An 18,245-nucleotide genomic window follows, 5' to 3' on the forward strand; every position below is an offset into this window, starting at 1 on the left:
AAATTAAATGCAATGATAACGTTGTGACACATCATTATAAACCAGATTTTCACGCTGATTTCAATGCCGAAATCCGTTTTTAAATATCTGTTTACGTTTTGAAGATATAGTCAAACGAAAACTCTCTCCCATACATTTCTTGTGGAGGTTTCGTACTTGGAATGTTTTTAGATATCATTTTTCTTATATCTCCAGTTCTTATCAACGCTTGTAGTTCAGTGGTTATAGTAGTACGTTTTCTGTGGTTCAGTATAGCCTTTAAATATTCTGTGATGTAAGCGCTTTCATTTGGCCTATTAATCGTTCAAATCGAACGAGTTAGCTACAAACCCAAAACAATATGAAATTTAACTTTTTTTAAAATTTTTGTTATTGTTTTGGGGATTGTAGCTCTTCGCAAACTCGTTCGATTTCAATGATTAATAGGTCAAAGCGCTTACATCACAGAATATTTAAAGGCTATACTGAACTGCAAGCGTTGATAAGAACTGGAGATATAAGAAAAATGGTATTTAAAAACATTCCAAGTACGAAACGTCCATAAGAAATGCATGGGGGAGAGTTTTCGTTTGAATATATCTTCAAAACGTAAACAGATATTTAAAAACGGATTTCGGCATTGAAATCAGCGTGAAAATCTGGTTTATAATGATGTGTCACAACGTTATCATTGCATTTAATTTTCTTTATTTATATCCAATATGGCGGATCCAAGATGGCGGCCAAAAATGAGTTCCCTGTGTAAATGAAGTACTAACCACCCAATAAACTTCGGTGGCCGTCCCAATTCAATATCTCACAAAATTTTGAATAAAATTATGCATGTGGTATATTTTTTTCAAAATTGTCCAATGTTGAGAAAAGCCGCCATTTTTTATCGTGATTTTAGGGGGTTTTCCTGTAGACCGATTTTGGCAACTTTTAGTATGTCACTCTGCAGACCCAACACTACAAAATAAAACCATAAAACGTTTTCTTGCAATTTTATAACGTTCCCTGTGTCAGTTTTTTTAGTTTGCTTGGACTAATAGAGATTTGTCAAAATAACAAAAAAAATGATGTTTTATTGTATAAAAATTTAAATATTTTCGTAACCATAAGTCTTAAAACCAAATTGTTATACTTATATTATAGGAAATTTAATTGTCTACAACATTTACATTACATATATTTCGCTAAAACGCACCAAAACGGAGATATAGGCGAAAATCTCTAGAAAGTACAGATTTTATCGATTTTTCAATATGGCGGCGGGCGCGGAGGGTGGAGAATTGTGCATTTTTCATTTTAAACACCTACTTACCATCCTAGACAACATATAAAAAATTTAGACTTACCGGACCGTTTGTAAGTTAACCCCCCTATTTTTGTCTCTATTTACTGGACTATAGGTACATAACTGACTTTTTGTACAAGCCCTAAATAGAATTACAAACATTTATTGTTTACAAATGAATGAAACTTTGTATTTGTTTCTTATCAGAGAAAATATATGGACAAATCAATTATTGTATATGTTTTACCATCAATAATGGTTTTATAAAATACATGATATCCATCACTTTTTTAACTTATATTCTAAAAATCAAACTATTAAATAATTAATTTTAGAGTAACAATGCAGTAGGAAATAATCTATAATACCTCAGTGAGTTCTTCATCATGAACCCTTCTATACTGTGAAGAAGTAGCCATTTTAAGATTTCTATTTGCCAGATAAGACTAAATCAACCGGACACCAAACTTAAACTATCATAAACTACTGTGAAAGGACAAACATAGAAAAACTCAAGTAAACAATTATTATTCTAAATGCCACTTTTGCACGCACTGCGGATCTAAAAGTAAATTTCCCATCCTCAATCTTTTTGAAACAGTGTGCCTAAGTAAACCGAATGAGTGCACACTTTTCAGATAATCGCTTTAGCGGATACTGAACTCTGATGCTATTAGCTTTATTTGCTTAAATGTTTGTAATTACCGTTTACACTCTTTCCAATTTCCAGTTTTGACACACTTTTGTAAACATCTATATAAACTGAAATATACAGCTGACATTAAAATTTTAAACATAAACTTAAATATACAGCTGACTTTTGAATTTAAAAAATCTATAAACTTAAATATATTCATAGCAGACATTCAAATTGTCAATATCTACAAACTTAAATAACAGCTGACTATCAATTTGTGTTCAACAATTAATTTGTATGGGCAAGAAAACTCTGTGAAATTTAGCGGACTGTGTAATAGTGGGCTTAACTGTAAAATGTACGACACAAAAATTTGAAAAATATTTTGTATTTCGCTATAACTGCTTTTAAAGAATGGTTAAAAAATATTACAAAAAACTGTGAATTGTAATTTTAATTAGTTTTAAATTGACATATTATTAGTTCCTGCAAGATAAAAATTCTTGTTTTTCACTTTAATTTGGTAGATCTGTTATTCTAAGTGGGATTTCTTTTACTTCTACTCCACGTAGGACCACTATTAATCCTCATAGCTTACGATAAGTTTTACAAACGACTTATGTTTACAAGATATTATTTTAAACTTACACATTGTGAAGGCCATATTCTTTCCTCGGATACTTTATATTTCAGTGACTTTCTGAACACCATTTTCTCTTCCTGGTCTGAAATTATGTCCATGTTTAAATATTTGGTAAGTTTAATCTAAGTGATAAGAAGAGCGAGAGAACACATAAAAATCTCTCGAAACTGGACTGGTTAGCTCAAAGCATTCAATAACAAGTTAAATTTGATCTTCCTTATGAAAAAGTTGTTGTTCTTTTTTAATCCCATTAAAAAATTCTATTAACTCTACACACAAGGATTTTATTTTGTGTAGATGTAGCCAGTAATTTTTCTGAAACTATATGTTATTTAATATCAATTTCAAATAAGTAAAGACAATTTTTTCAGAACAGCATACTTACATTTTAATTGAGTTTCTAGTTTATTGTTGGATTTGATAAAAACAGTTCAAAATAAAAGACAATTATACTTTGAACTACATACAAAGTAAATGACATTATATTCAACAGGTTTGGTGCTATTATACAATTTTCTTTTATACATTTTAAAATGTTTTGTATAGAAACATGAGAATTTAAAAAGTTAATAAGAATAAGTAAAATCCACTATGTGCTTAAGCATTTTCCCAAATGTTATAAAGATAGATACGGTACATCCACAAACTAGCCATCTATAAATTAGTTTATTCTTCATAAGGACATTATGTGAGAAAATATTGTCAAGGTCTGAATGTTGTGATAACCACAAGCAAGAATAAATCGTAAGGCACTAAATTATTGTTTATGTTTAGTGATAAATTGAGTTGTGAAAATTTTGATTAATAAAAGCAAGTAAGAGATCCCAAAAACTTATTTTGGGACACAATCTTCCCCCTCAATTGCCCTTTTACCATAGAAATTAGAATTGTCCAGCTTCTGTTTTTTTAACTGAATATATAAGACGTTGGTTACTTAATTTGTTTGTTCAAAATTTTATCAAAAATGATTAATTTTTATGGTAGTTGACAATAGACATACATGGTTAGCCAAAAGAACGGAGACCTTCGAACTCGGCACACCTTACATAACATAAAAAGTGCACTTTTTGGAAGTGCTTGACAATTTTACTTGTGTCCCCCCAAAATGGGGCATTTCGGGGAAGCTAAAAAAATCATACCTCATTTCAAAGATGTTTATTAAAGAACCTCAGCAAAAACCATAGGTCTCTATCTCAACCCAGAGCAAAATGACGGGCATTTAAAATTTGTACCAGCGTAAGAGAACCCACATGACGTCATATGGTACAATCTAGTTATAAAGGACTTTAAAATAAAGTACTATTATACAATATAAATACCCCCGCCGCAGCAAACCTGCCGTCTAAGCGAATTTCCATTTGGCCGAAAAGATTTTCAATTGATCTATTTAAATAACATTAGGTTTAACGAGTACCTAGGTTTGCTGCTACAAGGAAACTAATAAAGTAGTGTATTTTTAGTAAAATATTGATAGCTTACTATAAAATAAATAAATTTGCCAAGTTTGATCAAAATATATCCATAAACAAGAAAACTACAACATTTTACAATATTCTCCATAAGAATAACATGGGAATTTTAAATTTACCATTTTTTTAGTTTTCTCCGTAACTAATAACCGTACAAAAACACTTTGATATACTGAATTGTTTGTTTTTTCAAGCTCTTTAAGAAGGTTTAGAGAAAAATTGGGAAATTTTGTGTTTTGAGGGTAAAAAGTGAGAAAAACCAATTTTTACCCCATAAAACCCCCCATAAAACCCTGTTCCCATGGTCCGATCATGCTGGATCGCGAACTCATTCAAGTTTATCCTGCCTTACACCTTCAAACCAAATTTCATCAAAATCGGATAAAAATTACTCAAGTTATCGTGTTCACGGACACATATATATATATATAAATCTATATATATATATACCTATATATATATATATATATATACATATATAAAAATTTGAACGAATGGTGTTTTTGGCCTCTGGGGACATTAAAATGAAAAAGTAAATCGGTCCCGGGCCTAAGTCTTACCATGAGACCTACGGTAATAGCTACTTCCCTATAGGGAAATTCGCTAAAAGTAGTGCAGAGTTTAGTTTTCAGAATAACCTATTAAAATTATGAGAGGGGGTTCCATACTTTTGCCTAACCTTGTATAACAAAAGAATTATTTTTAGTTTAAAGACTACGAGCTGTTGGCCCGTCCTACGTACGGGAATCGAGAAGTCAATTAAAGCTGAATATGATTCAGAACAGCTAGTTTACAACTTGGTGGACGATTCACCACTGGCTTTGAGTACGGTACAGTAGCTACATAATACCTTCCACTGCATACTATCACTTACCGTACCTTATTTTACCACCTTGGCCACTGAAACCTCTAAAATGATCCTGGCCTCCCGTTCTCTTCTATCCCTTGCCATTTCTAAGGAAGATACCAGTCTGAAGATGTGTTTCATTACTTGGTCTTCCAAGTGGTCGTCTACCTTGTAGTACTCCTTGGAATACACTTTTAAAAGTTGAAGTATATTACTCGCCGCCATGCAAAGCCTGCCTAGCCCATCCGAAATCCGAGCCTTTTTGTCTACTTTTGAAATATACCCCTTTATCAAATTTCTGAATCGTACAGTACTACTGGGATGGTTATGATATGGTATGAATCAATTTTAGTTTCTACTGACACCCTGCAGCTTACTGGTCAGTTTTCTGGAGACCTACTACACCGGTTGACATTTTCATCACAAATAAAATGTGTATTGTATGCAGTCATACTTATATTTAAACATCTAGAAAAAGATGTATCAACACGTAAACCACTTATGTTTTAAAGCACTTATACTTAGACGGATTGCATTTATGACAAAACTTCATTATACGTTTAAAATGTTTAGTTCAAAACTAAACAACCTCCTGATAATATAGATCTTTTACGGTAGGAAAGAAACTACAATTTAAAGTGAAATAGTGTGTAGGCAAACTCTGACGATCAATATTTTTTTATACAAACAACTTGTAACATAAACATTTCAATGACAGTTAGAAACCAGCTGTTAGTTAAACCACCACTAAAACGACTTAAACTCGTCCGTCGGCTGCTAGACTTTTTGAAAATTTAAACTTAATTTCTAAAAAACTGAAACCCTAAACAAAAATTATGGCTTCGACATTCCCTAGTTCTCAAAATTATCTTTCTTTCAAACACAAAAATCATGAAAATCCGTCAAGTGGTTGATTTAGAATCGTGAAATAAAAAAACCCTGTTTCGTTTTAATATTATAGATGACAAATTTGCAAAAAAAAATTGGAAAACTACTATGAGGAAAGCAACTGTCTGCAAAGTGTGTTGTTTGTATTTGCATGGGAGAGGATTGTCTCACTTCCCATTAAATCTTGTAAACTCTAATCATTGGGATTTAAATTAATGATCCTGGCTATTGAAACAGCTTATCTTAGTCAGTACCAAAGCTACACAGATCACCACACTCCATTCTACACTCATCCTTCACTCATATTTGGGTTAAAATACCCACATAGGTGGCCTCCCCATCTCGAATGAATATGAATATGTTATTTGAAAAAAAAAATGCTTACCAAAATAAATATACCGTACTATATCAGAAAAATTTATACCTGGTACTAAATATCCAAGTAACTGTCCACCCAAGCACTAAACACACTTCATGGCTCCGATGCCAACAATGGTATCATCTATAAATCAAAACTTAGGTGTGTCAGAGCAATTCTAGTGGGTTGATTCAGATATTAGGAAGGTTATAGCTCTCGCAGATAACAAATATTGATAACAAACTTCAAACCTTTTAGACACTCAAAGTTATCTGGTGCAACAATCGCCAATTTGTGGATTATTTCAAATTGACAATGTCAGATTTAATAGCGTAATTAATTTAAATAGTTTAATTAATTTAAAAAGTTTAATTAATTTAAAAAGTTTAATTAATTTAAAGCTTGATAGGTGGTTTTTAATTTAAAATTATTTCTATAAAACATACTCAAAAGTCTAACTACTAAATATTGTGTTTTTAGTAAACAACAATAATTTGTGTGCTGAAGATTTCTATAGAGGTGTGACTTCTGTATTGATTGTCAGGGTTAAAATCCTGCTGATCGAAATTTGCAACTTCTGAAGTGGTATCCATAGACTAACCAACACAAGTAGACTTCTCATCCCATTGTAAATTTTGAAACTCGCTTTTCGTGTCTGTTAACTATTTAATACATAATCGTAAAGACTTCAGTAAAACTAATATGTATATTGATTTTTTAGAATCATTCACTACATAGCAACCACTAACATAAACAATAATATTAACCAGCTGCTACAAATTCAACTAATATTAAATTCAACATAGATACATCCCCCTTCTTCAGAGGTTCTTCAAGTAGTGGGAAGGCAAATTTAGTAAAACATGAAAAATAACGAAGTTGGCTCACCCCGAAAGGTAACCGGTGAACACTATGCTAGATGATATTGTATAGTAGTAGAGATGATATTTTGACCGGTGTTCACTCTGTATGAGTGGGACTCTCTTTTCTGGACGCCATTTTCCAAAATGGCGGATGTCACTGTTTGATCTTTGTATAACTTGAGCAAAAATGAACCGATTTTGATGAAATTTGGTATAAACGTTTAAACTTACATTCATTCGAACGGGTTCACGAACCAGCATGATCTGATCATGGGAACGGGGGTTTATGGGGGTTTTATGGGGGGTTTTATGGGGTAAAGATGGGATTTTCTTATTCTTTGCCCCCAAAGTACAAAATTTTCCTATTTTTCTCGAAACCATTTTAAAGAACTAAAAAAAACAAATAATTTAGTTTATTAATGTATTTTTGTACCCTTATTGGTTACGGGGAAAATTCAAAAAAGTGTTTATTTAAAATTCCCATGTTATTCTTATGGAGGATATCGTCAACTCTTGTAGTTTGCTTGTTTATGGATATATTTTGATCATACTTGGTAAACTTATTTATTTATACTAAGATATTAATATTCTACTAACATTCACGCTTTATTAGCCTCCCTGTTGGGTACTCGTTAAACCTAATGTTATTTAAATTGAATTAATTTAAAAACGAATCAGGCAATTGGAAATCCACTTAGTCTGCAGGTTCGCTGCGATGAGGGTATTTTATTCTTGACATTTCTTCCTATACCTAGTGGTTCAGGAGATATAAGCTGTTAAAGTTGGGGTTTCCTCCATGTTAATTAGATTGATCCGTTTTAACTGTCAACCTAATCCTAATGTATTTCCTGTGCTATTTCGTTACACTTTTGACTTGACATATAATAACAAATCTAGATTATCAGGCACATCTCAGATTCGCCCGATGAGTTAAAATACTTGGTATGCGGCCTCTTGTCTGCCAATTGTGCGGAGTGAGCATTGATATAAACAAATAACCCTATTTACAAATAAATTAAAAAAAAAAAAATATTATAGATTACAAAATAAAAACATGAGTAAATGTTATTGATCAATAAACCTCATGAATTTAACCCATCGTTATAAGCAATTGCCATCTCTTTTTCCTTTACTTACCATTTGCTTCTCTTATTTATGCTTCTCACTCTCTCTATAGAAAATGGCTCAACATACAAGCCCTAAATTGTTCTTAATCTTTACAATTCTACGTAATAGCCTTGACACGTCTACCTCAGCCTGATTTACAGTACATTCTTGACTGCAATGTACCGAAATCGATAGATAAGATTCATTGGATATTGCTTTTGAGAACGTTTTACACCATACTGGTGGATAGGCAACAAACAACCCGTTGTACAATGTTGGTCCAATTTATTTTTCAAAAAATAAATGTGTGGGTCAAATTGTACTAAAATGTATATTTGGAAATCTTTTAGTTAATTTTCTGTTTCGGTAAATTTGTACATGAAGCTACCGCACCTATGCTAACACATTACATATGCCTGTAGTAGTCCAAAGATTACTCTGAAGTATCACACGACAACCTTTTTAAATGAAGATGTGTTTGTTAAGGGCTTGGCATATAAATTACAACTTGAATAAATCATATACATTAATAATAAACTACAAGAACATTATTAAAACCGATATAAAATTAGTTTCAGTATTATGCTACACCATTTAATTTGAGTTATAGAGACTGCACTGTATTAGTGTAAAACCTATAGAATTGGATTGTAGTAAATTAACCTGACATAAAAATGTCAACATGCGGTTCTATTGGCTGTAACAATTCTTCTAATTACGTGAAAGTAGAAGGATATCATATCAGAGGGGTATAAGCTTAGTTATGACCATTGATGTATAAAACTATAAGATTAGTTAGTTCTATGGTTATGACTGGACTACGAATGCGATGCTACGACAGCCGCGGGTGGCTAGCACCCGCCGAACCCTTCGAATGAGGATTTACCGCTCTGTTCAATCCGAAATTTTTACAAAACTAAGCACGATAGAATAAAGTTAAATACAAACAGTAAATAATTTATGTTTAAAGAAATATTATTGTAATAACTGATAATAATTAAATAAAAGTTAATTTAATGTCTCATTGTATTGAGGTCCATTATTTAAAAAAATATAAGATAAATTTTGTAAATAGAAAAGTGCGAAGGCCCATCGGGATACATTAGGGTGACAGTTAAAACGGATCAATCTAATTAACATGGAGGAAATCCCAACTTTAACTGCTTATATCTCCTGAACCACTAGGTATAAGAAGAAATGTCAAGAATAAAATACCCTCATCGCAGCGAACCTGCAGACTAAGTGGATTTCCAATTGCCTGATTCGTTTATATTAGACCAATATTAGATTGGATGATTGAAAATCCTTTTTTCAAATTCAAAGAGTTTTTTGAAACTGTAGTTAGTTAAGTAAGTTTTCCTCTGAACAGCCTGTTTGCTGTTTTTGCATAGTGCATGCATTTTGCATGAACTGCATTTGTTTGCTTTGTATCTTTTTGTGCATGGTCTTGAACATATTTTTTTTCACATGGTTAGTTTTGATAGATTTTTGCTTGGTTTGATTTTTAACTCTTGATATTTATTTTATTTTATGCTTGTACATTATGCTTGTTCATTGACATAGCCTGTAACAATGTTGTTGTTGATTGGCCAAATAAATTCATTGTATTCATTGTATTCATTGATTTCCAATTGCCTGATTCGTTTTTAAATTAATTCAATTTAAATAACATTTGGTTTAACGAGTACCTAGGTTTGCTGTTACAGGGAGGCTAATAAAGCGTGAATGTTAGTAGAATATTAATATCTTAGTATAAATAAATAAGTTTAACAAGTATGATGAAAATATATCCATAAACAAGCAAACTACAAGAGTTGACAATATCCTCCATAAGAATAACATGGGAATTTTAAATTTACACTTTTTTGAATTTTCTCCGTAACCAATAAGGGTACAAAAATACGATAATATTCTAAATGATTTGTTGTTTTAAGTTCTTTAAAATGGTTTAGAGAAAAATAGGAAAATTTTGTGCTTTGGGGCATAAAATAAAAAAATCCCATTTTTACCCCATAAAACCCCCCATAAACCCCCATAAACCCCCATAAACCCCCGTTCCCATGATCAGATCATGCTGGTTCGTGAACCCGTTCGAATGAATGTAAGTTTAAACGTTTATACCAAATTTAATCAAAATCGGTTTATTTTTGCTTGAGTTATACAAAGATCAAACAGTGACATCCGCCATTTTGGAAAATGGCGTCCAGAAAAGAGAGTCCCACTCATACAGAGTGAACACCGGTCAAAATATCATCTCTACTACTATACAATATCATCTAGCATAGTGTTCACCGGTTACCTTTTGGGGTGAGCCAACTTTGGAATTTTGGCCTTTCGCCTCCCCACTAAAGGGCTTTTGAAGATTCGAACAAATCGATGGTTACGTCTGTATAATCTTCCATCTGCTGCTATAAATGTTCAGCATTTTTCCACAGTCGATTTAAGTCATTCCTGGCCAAAACATCACTTCTCTGGCTCGTCTTAAGCTTGATTCTATGCCTTGATGAAAAGAATGTAATTTCTGTAACATTGACGGTCTCAGCTTTGCAGGAATTACTACCTGTTCCCAAAAAATGTAAATATTCAAAATAGTTATAAATACAGTGTTTTTGTAAGGGAATTTTATCAATTTTAGGTACGGTGATGTATAGAAGACATTAGCTTTTACTAAACGCCACATCAGAGTAACCTTTTTACAAAAGGTACTACTCAAAAAAAATTGTCACCAATAAGGAAAAATCAGAATTAAAACAATCCAAACAACCTACTGTATCTGAGACTTACTACACTTTTAATGTATACAGGACAAATAAATAAGCTGGTTAGATTTGTTTATTAGCTTTTATATTTTTCAAATGTATCCTCGTTGGCCCTCTGGTGGTGTTGAGCCAATGGTATTGGAATTTCGGTCTGATTGTTTCTTCGATGATACCTTCCATGTGCTTCAACGCAGCATCCAAGCCCAAAGTTGTGTTGATCACAATGATCTCTCTCTCTGGAATCCTGATTTTGTGGAGCGCTGACAAGGATCTGTTCAAAATAGAGTTCTGAGTCTTTATTTGATCATGAACTGTCCTACATTGTTACAGAGCTTATTGTAGTTATGGTGAGAAATTTGAAACTATAGACTGGATGGTGAATGATTGCCCCAATGACTCTTCCTTATGTTTTCCCCAGTATTTGTACCTCATGCAAAACTGGATTTTGATTTGGATTAGCATATGAAATTAAATTCTGAGAAGCGAAGATAGTCAAATAAATTGTAAGCATTAAACCACACTGAGTCATTGAATCTTAATCAAAAACCAATTTTTACCCCATAAACCTTGTTCTCATAGTCTAATTATGCTGGTACGGAAACTTGTTTGAATAAACGTTGGTAAATACCGTTTACACGTTTGTACCAGATTAAATCAAAATTTAATCACTTATACTGGAGTTACATCGTGCTAATGGACATAAACATATTTATATTACATATATGAATCCGAACGGACGGTTTTTTGGCCTCTGAGGACGTCAAACAAAAGTAAATCGGCCCCAAAGAGAACTCAGAAATAGCTTATTTCCTGTGTGGGGAATTCAATAAAACGTTATATTTATGAATCATTGATTATCCCACAGTATTAAAGATTGGCAAATAATAAATAAACCATCAAATATACTCTAAAATAGGAGAAACCCCTTGATCCAACTCAAGTCCTTAAACATCAACATGAAATACAATGTAAAACATCAGATTTTGTAATAGGACAAAAAGTCTACTTGTAAAATTTGTTGTCAATGTCTGTATATTGTCATCAGCTGATTTATATGGATGCCGAATCTGTAAAGCTGGGTTTTCCTAGGCGCGGAAGTGGAGAGCGGAGAGAGGAACGCGGAGAGCGGATTCCACTTGTCTTATAACATTAGGTAATTAAATGATACTGTTTTCCTAGAAGCGGAGCGGAACACCATGTAATCTCTTTTCCGCTCTCCGCGTTCCTCTCTCCGCTCTCCACTTCCGCGCCTAGGAAAACCCAGCTTTACAGAGAATACTTTTAACAGTACTCACAAATGCTTCAGAGCGTTGGGTGGTCTCGTAGTCAAGCTTTCATTGTGCAAGTTGTCTGGAAACTCTACAAAGAATATCAAGTCAGGTTTGAGGAGATCCTTGGGCCACTGGTAGATGGGATGTCCTTCAGGGGGAGCATCCTCGCCGTAGGTTCTAGCGATGGCGTAGATCTGCTGCTCTATCCAGTACCTAGAAATCTTGTTTTAATCAGTATATATTCCAAAATAGCCGACTGAGACAAGAGTTTATGTAAACGGTACCGGTTTGTAATGGGGAGCGGTTTTAGTCCTTGACATGTTTGAAAAACTTCTACCCAGTTTCACTGCTGTTTTAAATATCGATGTTCTATCATGAACAAGGGATTGATAGTGACAGCTAAGGTTGCAATACTTGAGGATATTTTTTATGTAAATTCATATTTTAGAAAATTAAACGCCTACTTTAACACCCAAGAAGGTTAGAGACCAACCACCACTTGACTCCTAATCATTTTTCTAAGCTGAAAAAACGTACTGTGGTGTCATTGTAATTACAAGTGAGGTACTCTGCTTTTTAAAATCTCACAGTCCTGCAAGACTAGGAGAAACACACTTTTATAACACAAGAAATGCCAAAAACATTGCAATAATCCGCTATCTAGCACTAACCAAAGGGAAACATCGGAAGCAAGCTTTTCCACCTACTTCCAAGGGTTGAAAAGACCAAAATGGTAGAAATACCCTTTTGAGAATACAACAATGGCTCTTGGAGAGGATACTCTACCTACATTCTCTAATAATTTCTTGAATGTAAAACTTTTAATATTAAAAAATATCTAATCAAAATTTGTCTTATGTATGACTCCATTATATTTCTCAATACAGTTACAACAAAGATTCAATATTTACAAATTTTTTTTATCACAATTTAAAAAACTTGAAACCGGCTGAGGCTACAACAACAAGGTAATCTAAATGATTTTATGACTATACTTTGTTCATGATATTTAGATGGTTTTAGGGGAATAAATCACTCAACAGCTGATTAAGCAACATACAAAATTTGGGGGAACTTCCCCTCAAACCGCCTAAATATTGTGAACCGAGTATGTAAGACTCACCCATTGATGACAATTGGAAATATGTTCACCAGTCTCCTTGTGTTTTGTGCCAAGGCGTAAGCACAGAGTTGAAAATAAGCTCGGAGAAGTAGACTGCCAGTCGGGAAGAAGTTTCTGAGAGAACTCAAACACTTGGGTGGGTTGCTGAACATACTGGCCCCTAGTCTCCGGGATAACCTCATCGACAACATTCTTTTGGCTGGAAATCATAGCGATCACTTTGTCAGTGAATATCACCAATGATTCATATAAAATATATTGCATTTATTAATCCTACACTCATCTCCATTCATACTTGGCTTAAAATACCTACATAGTATGGTCGCCATTTCATAAGAAAGTATAAAGTATAAAGTATAAAATCATACATAGCTGAATGGATGGTTGACAAATGATCCTGATTAAAGAACTATAGTTCGGCCGCTTAGAAAACCACCTGCGCGCTAATGATAAACCAATGTTGGAGGAGGTCGCTTTCTAAGCGGCCGAACTATAGCTGGTCTAAGTCAGTAACAAACCTATAACCTCATTGATTCAACCCCTTTGTCTCAAAATACACATACTGGAGCTGCAGGGTTGTATAATTCTTATCTAATATTAGAGTGGACAGGTGGTACATAATAATTATTACTACAGTAGTTTGCTCTGCCCGTCCTTAGCAACGACAATGCAGAGCAGGATAATAAAGTGGTTATTTAAATCTACATCAAAAACTGTTGAAAAACTCCCCTCATTGATTATAGGAAGCAAATCTCAATTGTATTTGTACTGCTGATTTTAATGAATAATCACCACATGCTGTAAATAAAACATGTGATTGGAATTTCTTTTGTTTGTTTTGATTTTCTGTTTATATTTTGTTGTTATTTCGTCACCAGCATGACAACCCAAAAGGCCCATGTTATTTTTTTGATTTTTTTCTTCTCTAATTCTTTATTTGTAATTTTTAAATTTTAAATTAATTTTTGTGCTTATTTTTGAGCCTATTTTAATTTATGAACGTATTCTGCACATCTACAGGAAAATATCTTTCTAAAAGTATGCGTAGATTTTTCCTTCGATGCACATGAGCTGGCAAAACAGGTTTTAAAGAAACACGCTTGTCTATTAATATATAACTAGTGGTCGTCCAGTGGTCGAAAATCGACCAGAAACATGTAATGCACACGTACCGTATTGACTATTTGGATACTGAAGTAGACATTCCATCTATATGGACCAGCTGTCGCTATTTTCTTTATTAAAAAACTGTAGTTGTGTAAGCCAGTTACCAAATGCGTGTCTTAAATTCTATTTTCTACCTTATTTTTGTTGCCGACAAATTTGATGGGTCATAATAGTTTATATAGCTCATAATAAGTCATTCCATAAGTTTAACTTGGTAAAAAACATCGTGTTTTCATCAGATATTAGTCATCTACATCAGCGCAACCTGTTGGTGGCTCACATCAACTACGACGAATTAAAAAAAAACTGGTGACAACTTTAACAGGGATTGAATGTAAAGGTACAGGCTTCTCTATTTTTACCCCATGCTGTAAATAAAACATGTGATTGTAATTTATTCTATTTGTTTTGATTTTATCTGTTTATATTTTGTTGTTATTTCGTCTCCAGCATGGCAACCCATTACGCCCATGTTAATTTTTTTTAAAATTTCAAATCCATTTTTTGTGCTTAAATTTGAGCCTATTTTAATTTTTAAAGGGATTCTGCACTTCTTCATGAAAATATCTTTCCAACGGTATCCTTAGATTTTCCCTGCGATGCACACGAGCTGAGAAAAAAGGTTTTAAAGAAACATGCTTGCCTATTAATATATAGATAGATATAATTCTACCCCAATGAAAACACTCACGAAATGACTGTTTCTCCCAGTTTCATGAACTATACAATAATAGAACTTAATTACAATTACACTGTTTGTCGTTGAGCGATGTAAAATGAGTAAAATTTTATACTTCTCATACTGGTAGAGTATTTTGGAAAAATAAAAATAGGTCACTATTTTGATGTCCACGGCGCAGTTGCATTTCCAGTGGGAGATCTTACAGTATCAAGTTACCCATAAGATAAAGGAAGAATACGAAAATTTATTATGTTATAGCCCTTTGAAATCTAAACAAAATGGTACAATCCATGTAGTTGTAAAAATTAGGTTCAAAAGTTATTGCAACTTTAGTAATTTTACCCATAAAATATCTACTAACCGATTATAAGGGTTTTTGAGAAGCTACTACGAGAAAGTATGTGTCAGTTTGCTGATACCGTATATTTATTATCCTTCTGTCATACCTGTTCTGTGGTGGCCTTCAATTACAATGAATGGACGCCTGGTAGGTCTAGGTAGGTAACTAATGGTCTTCGACTGACATTGGTTGAAGTACGCAAACAGCAACTGCTGGACTGCTAGATCGCTCTGGTACTGCAACAAACAAATGTTTTTGTATCTTTGAAAGACTTTCCAAAACTATAGTTCACAACTTGATGTGAATCATAGTAGAGCTATAATAAGTAATCTATATATATAAAATCCAATGTATGTTTGTTTGTTTGTCCTTTATGGACTCCGAAACCGCTCGACATATTGTAATGAAACTTTCAGGCATTGTTAAGCATTATTCAAAAATGGTTTCTGTGAAGTTTGGTGCAGATCCGTCAAAAGGGCTCCGCCCCAGTGGCTCTGGAGTTTCCCATGTTAACCTTATGAGTATTGATATTTAAATGGAATTAAATAATTTTAACTGCTGGTTTAACTAAACAATTTGATTCTGTAATGTTCAATAGCATTAAAAAGTTAATAAATTTACCAACAGGGTGCAGCACTATTATTTTTTTAACTTTAACCTGGAGGCGAGTTAGCGTAGCGAACGAGCTAACCCGAAGGCAAGTGAGCGCAGCGAACGAGCTCCAACCTAAAAGTGAGTGAGCGTAGCAAACGAACTTCAACCAGGAGGTGATTGAGCCATGCAAACGAGCTCATCTTGCAAATGAACGAGCATTGACATAAAACCACATTAGGACAGGACGACGTCTGTCGGGCCAGCTAGTAAATCTATATAATATGTGTATATGTCTATTGTGTAATACTATAGAAGGCAATTTCTATGAAAAACTACTTCTCGAATAATAATGGACGGATTTTTACTATGTGACAAAATTAAGTGTTTTATATAGTCCCATCCTTTCACCAATTCATGTAATAAAAGTCCTCAGCTATTAGTTAATGCCAAGTGGATGTGTTCACACTAGAATTTTCACCAATCGTACATGACTTACTTGGCTTATTTCCTGGCATCTCTTCTGGGAGCTTAGGACGTCCGGAAGAGCTCTCCATCCGGTTATATCTCGCCACCGCAATCGGTACACGGTGGTGAATTATTTCTTCAATATTGTGATAATGTTAACTAAGATCGCAGGAGAACAGCTGGTATTTGTTGGAAGAGAACATCGAAAACTCAGAGCGGAGCTTTATACAATGTAGGCTAATTTATGAGAAACAAGTTCAAGCAGCAAACAAAGGCGTATCTATTGGTTTTTAGATACTTTTTACCAATATCTTTTTAGGGCAGTTTTTGCAATCTATACATATAGTTTTTTTTTTTTTTTAGTAACTACTTAGGTGAAATGGTTGTCACTCGTCAAGTAGGGAAAACCTGTCCTCTTCAACCCAAGTTTGCATTTAAAAAATCCAATCAAAGTATGATGATGATCTATCACCACAGTTTAACATTGAAGTAAAATGCTTTGATTAATTAACATGAATCACTCTACAAGCAGCATTGTTTTGTTTTACGTGTTATGTGGATGACTTCAACAAAATTTACAAAATGTATTTAATATTTATTAAAAAATCTACAATAGTGCACATACCGCTTTGTTTTTTTCTAGTAAATCAAGAACTTGAGCCAGTGAAGTAAAAATCGGATGTGTTCTAGGGTCTTCATCAACAATTCCTGAAAATTTGGTTATGTGTTTAGGCCTATGCAACAATTTATAAAGCTTAGCTTGTATTTTATCAGTCGTAGTAAACATTTAACTCTTAAAAAGACACATCGCTCCCTAGGTAAAAATATGTAAAAAGATGTAAAACAGTTAAAAACTACTAAAATATGTGTAGCTTGTAGATGATTTAATTTAAGTTTTTAAACAATTAATAAACGTTATACCATAACTTAAATGATATCAGTATACAATCAACAAAATAGGGGGTAATATGGTAAATATCTCTGACAATTAAAACAGCCTAAATTTTATCCCATTCCCATTAAAATTCTTGTCAAAAAAGTAACCAGTACACAGTAAGAAAAAAAGAGAAAAGAGAACTTTAATATTAACTGTATGAATGATAACTCTAGTCTATACAATTGCATAGTGGTTTTTGAGTTTTAGGTAGATAGTTGTGTATTTTATATCAAATCAAAAACAATTAAGTAGCCCATAACATTCAATATTCCTTGAATATTAAATCAATACTTCTGTAAAATATCAGTTCTTACTTCAAAACCTCTTAAAAATGCAAGATCGTTTTTCAACGGGTGAATTGTAAATGTAAATAAGATATAATAATCATAAAACAGTTTCGCAAGAAATACAATTAATCAATTTACCATTCATTGGATCTTCCTCCATTGAAATCGTATCCAAAAAACAAAACAAGATTACGACTAATAACTCATTATTAAAAAACATTGTTTATAACAAGTTAGAGTATAAAACTCTACAGATCTTTCCCTACACAAGTCATCATGATATGGACAGATTTTTTATCAGATCAACTAGATAAGAAGTAAAAGTGGACTGGCAATAAAAAGTTGCTTTTTCGGAGGTTGAATTGGGTTTTTAAGAAAAAAATTACAAAACTTGTGTAAATACAGTAACAAGATTTTAATAGTGGTTAGTAAAAGAATATATTCTTTAAGTGGTTTTCTTCAGGTAATCATATAATGATTAATTAATCAATAATTATTATTATTTTTAAATCAACAATTATAATTTATAACA

At 32.9% G+C, this 18,245-nt stretch overlaps 2 protein-coding genes across 3 annotated transcripts in view; both read right to left on the reverse strand.

The window, feature by feature from the left end:
* The window catches only part of LOC128997335 (phospholipid-transporting ATPase ABCA1-like), a 39,394-nt gene extending 33,128 nt beyond the window's left edge, over nucleotides 1-6,266 (reverse strand). The window contains exons 1-2 of one of the 2 annotated variants that reach the window (XM_054422968.1): nucleotides 6,185-6,266; nucleotides 2,562-2,638 (exon numbers count right to left, since the gene is read on the reverse strand). In XM_054422968.1, the coding sequence (XP_054278943.1) occupies nucleotides 2,562-2,624 (63 nt within the window). In that variant the 5' untranslated portion in view covers nucleotides 2,625-2,638; nucleotides 6,185-6,266. Of the gene's footprint in view, nucleotides 1-1,644; nucleotides 1,850-2,561; nucleotides 2,639-6,184 lie in introns of those variants that run through there. The other variant, XM_054422969.1, reaches the window with a different exon arrangement.
* A 4,644-nt stretch (nucleotides 6,267-10,910) lies between these two features.
* Nucleotides 10,911-17,979, reverse strand: LOC128997173 (UMP-CMP kinase 2, mitochondrial-like). The gene is made up of 6 exons (XM_054422767.1): nucleotides 17,852-17,979; nucleotides 17,115-17,197; nucleotides 15,537-15,666; nucleotides 13,242-13,440; nucleotides 12,143-12,331; nucleotides 10,911-11,118 (listed from the first exon to the last, which is right to left on the reverse strand). Exons 1-6 carry the CDS (start codon nucleotides 17,931-17,933, stop codon nucleotides 10,911-10,913), a joined length of 891 nt encoding a protein of 296 aa, XP_054278742.1. The 5' UTR covers nucleotides 17,934-17,979.
* Nucleotides 17,980-18,245: the final 266 nt, after the last annotated feature.

The sequence above is a fragment of the Macrosteles quadrilineatus genome, unplaced genomic scaffold (genome assembly GCF_028750875.1).
Source record: "Macrosteles quadrilineatus isolate MER2022 unplaced genomic scaffold, UCM_ALF_1.0 Scaffold_6__1_contigs__length_79288215, whole genome shotgun sequence".
In the NCBI taxonomy this organism is placed as follows: Eukaryota; Metazoa; Arthropoda; class Insecta; order Hemiptera; family Cicadellidae; genus Macrosteles; species Macrosteles quadrilineatus.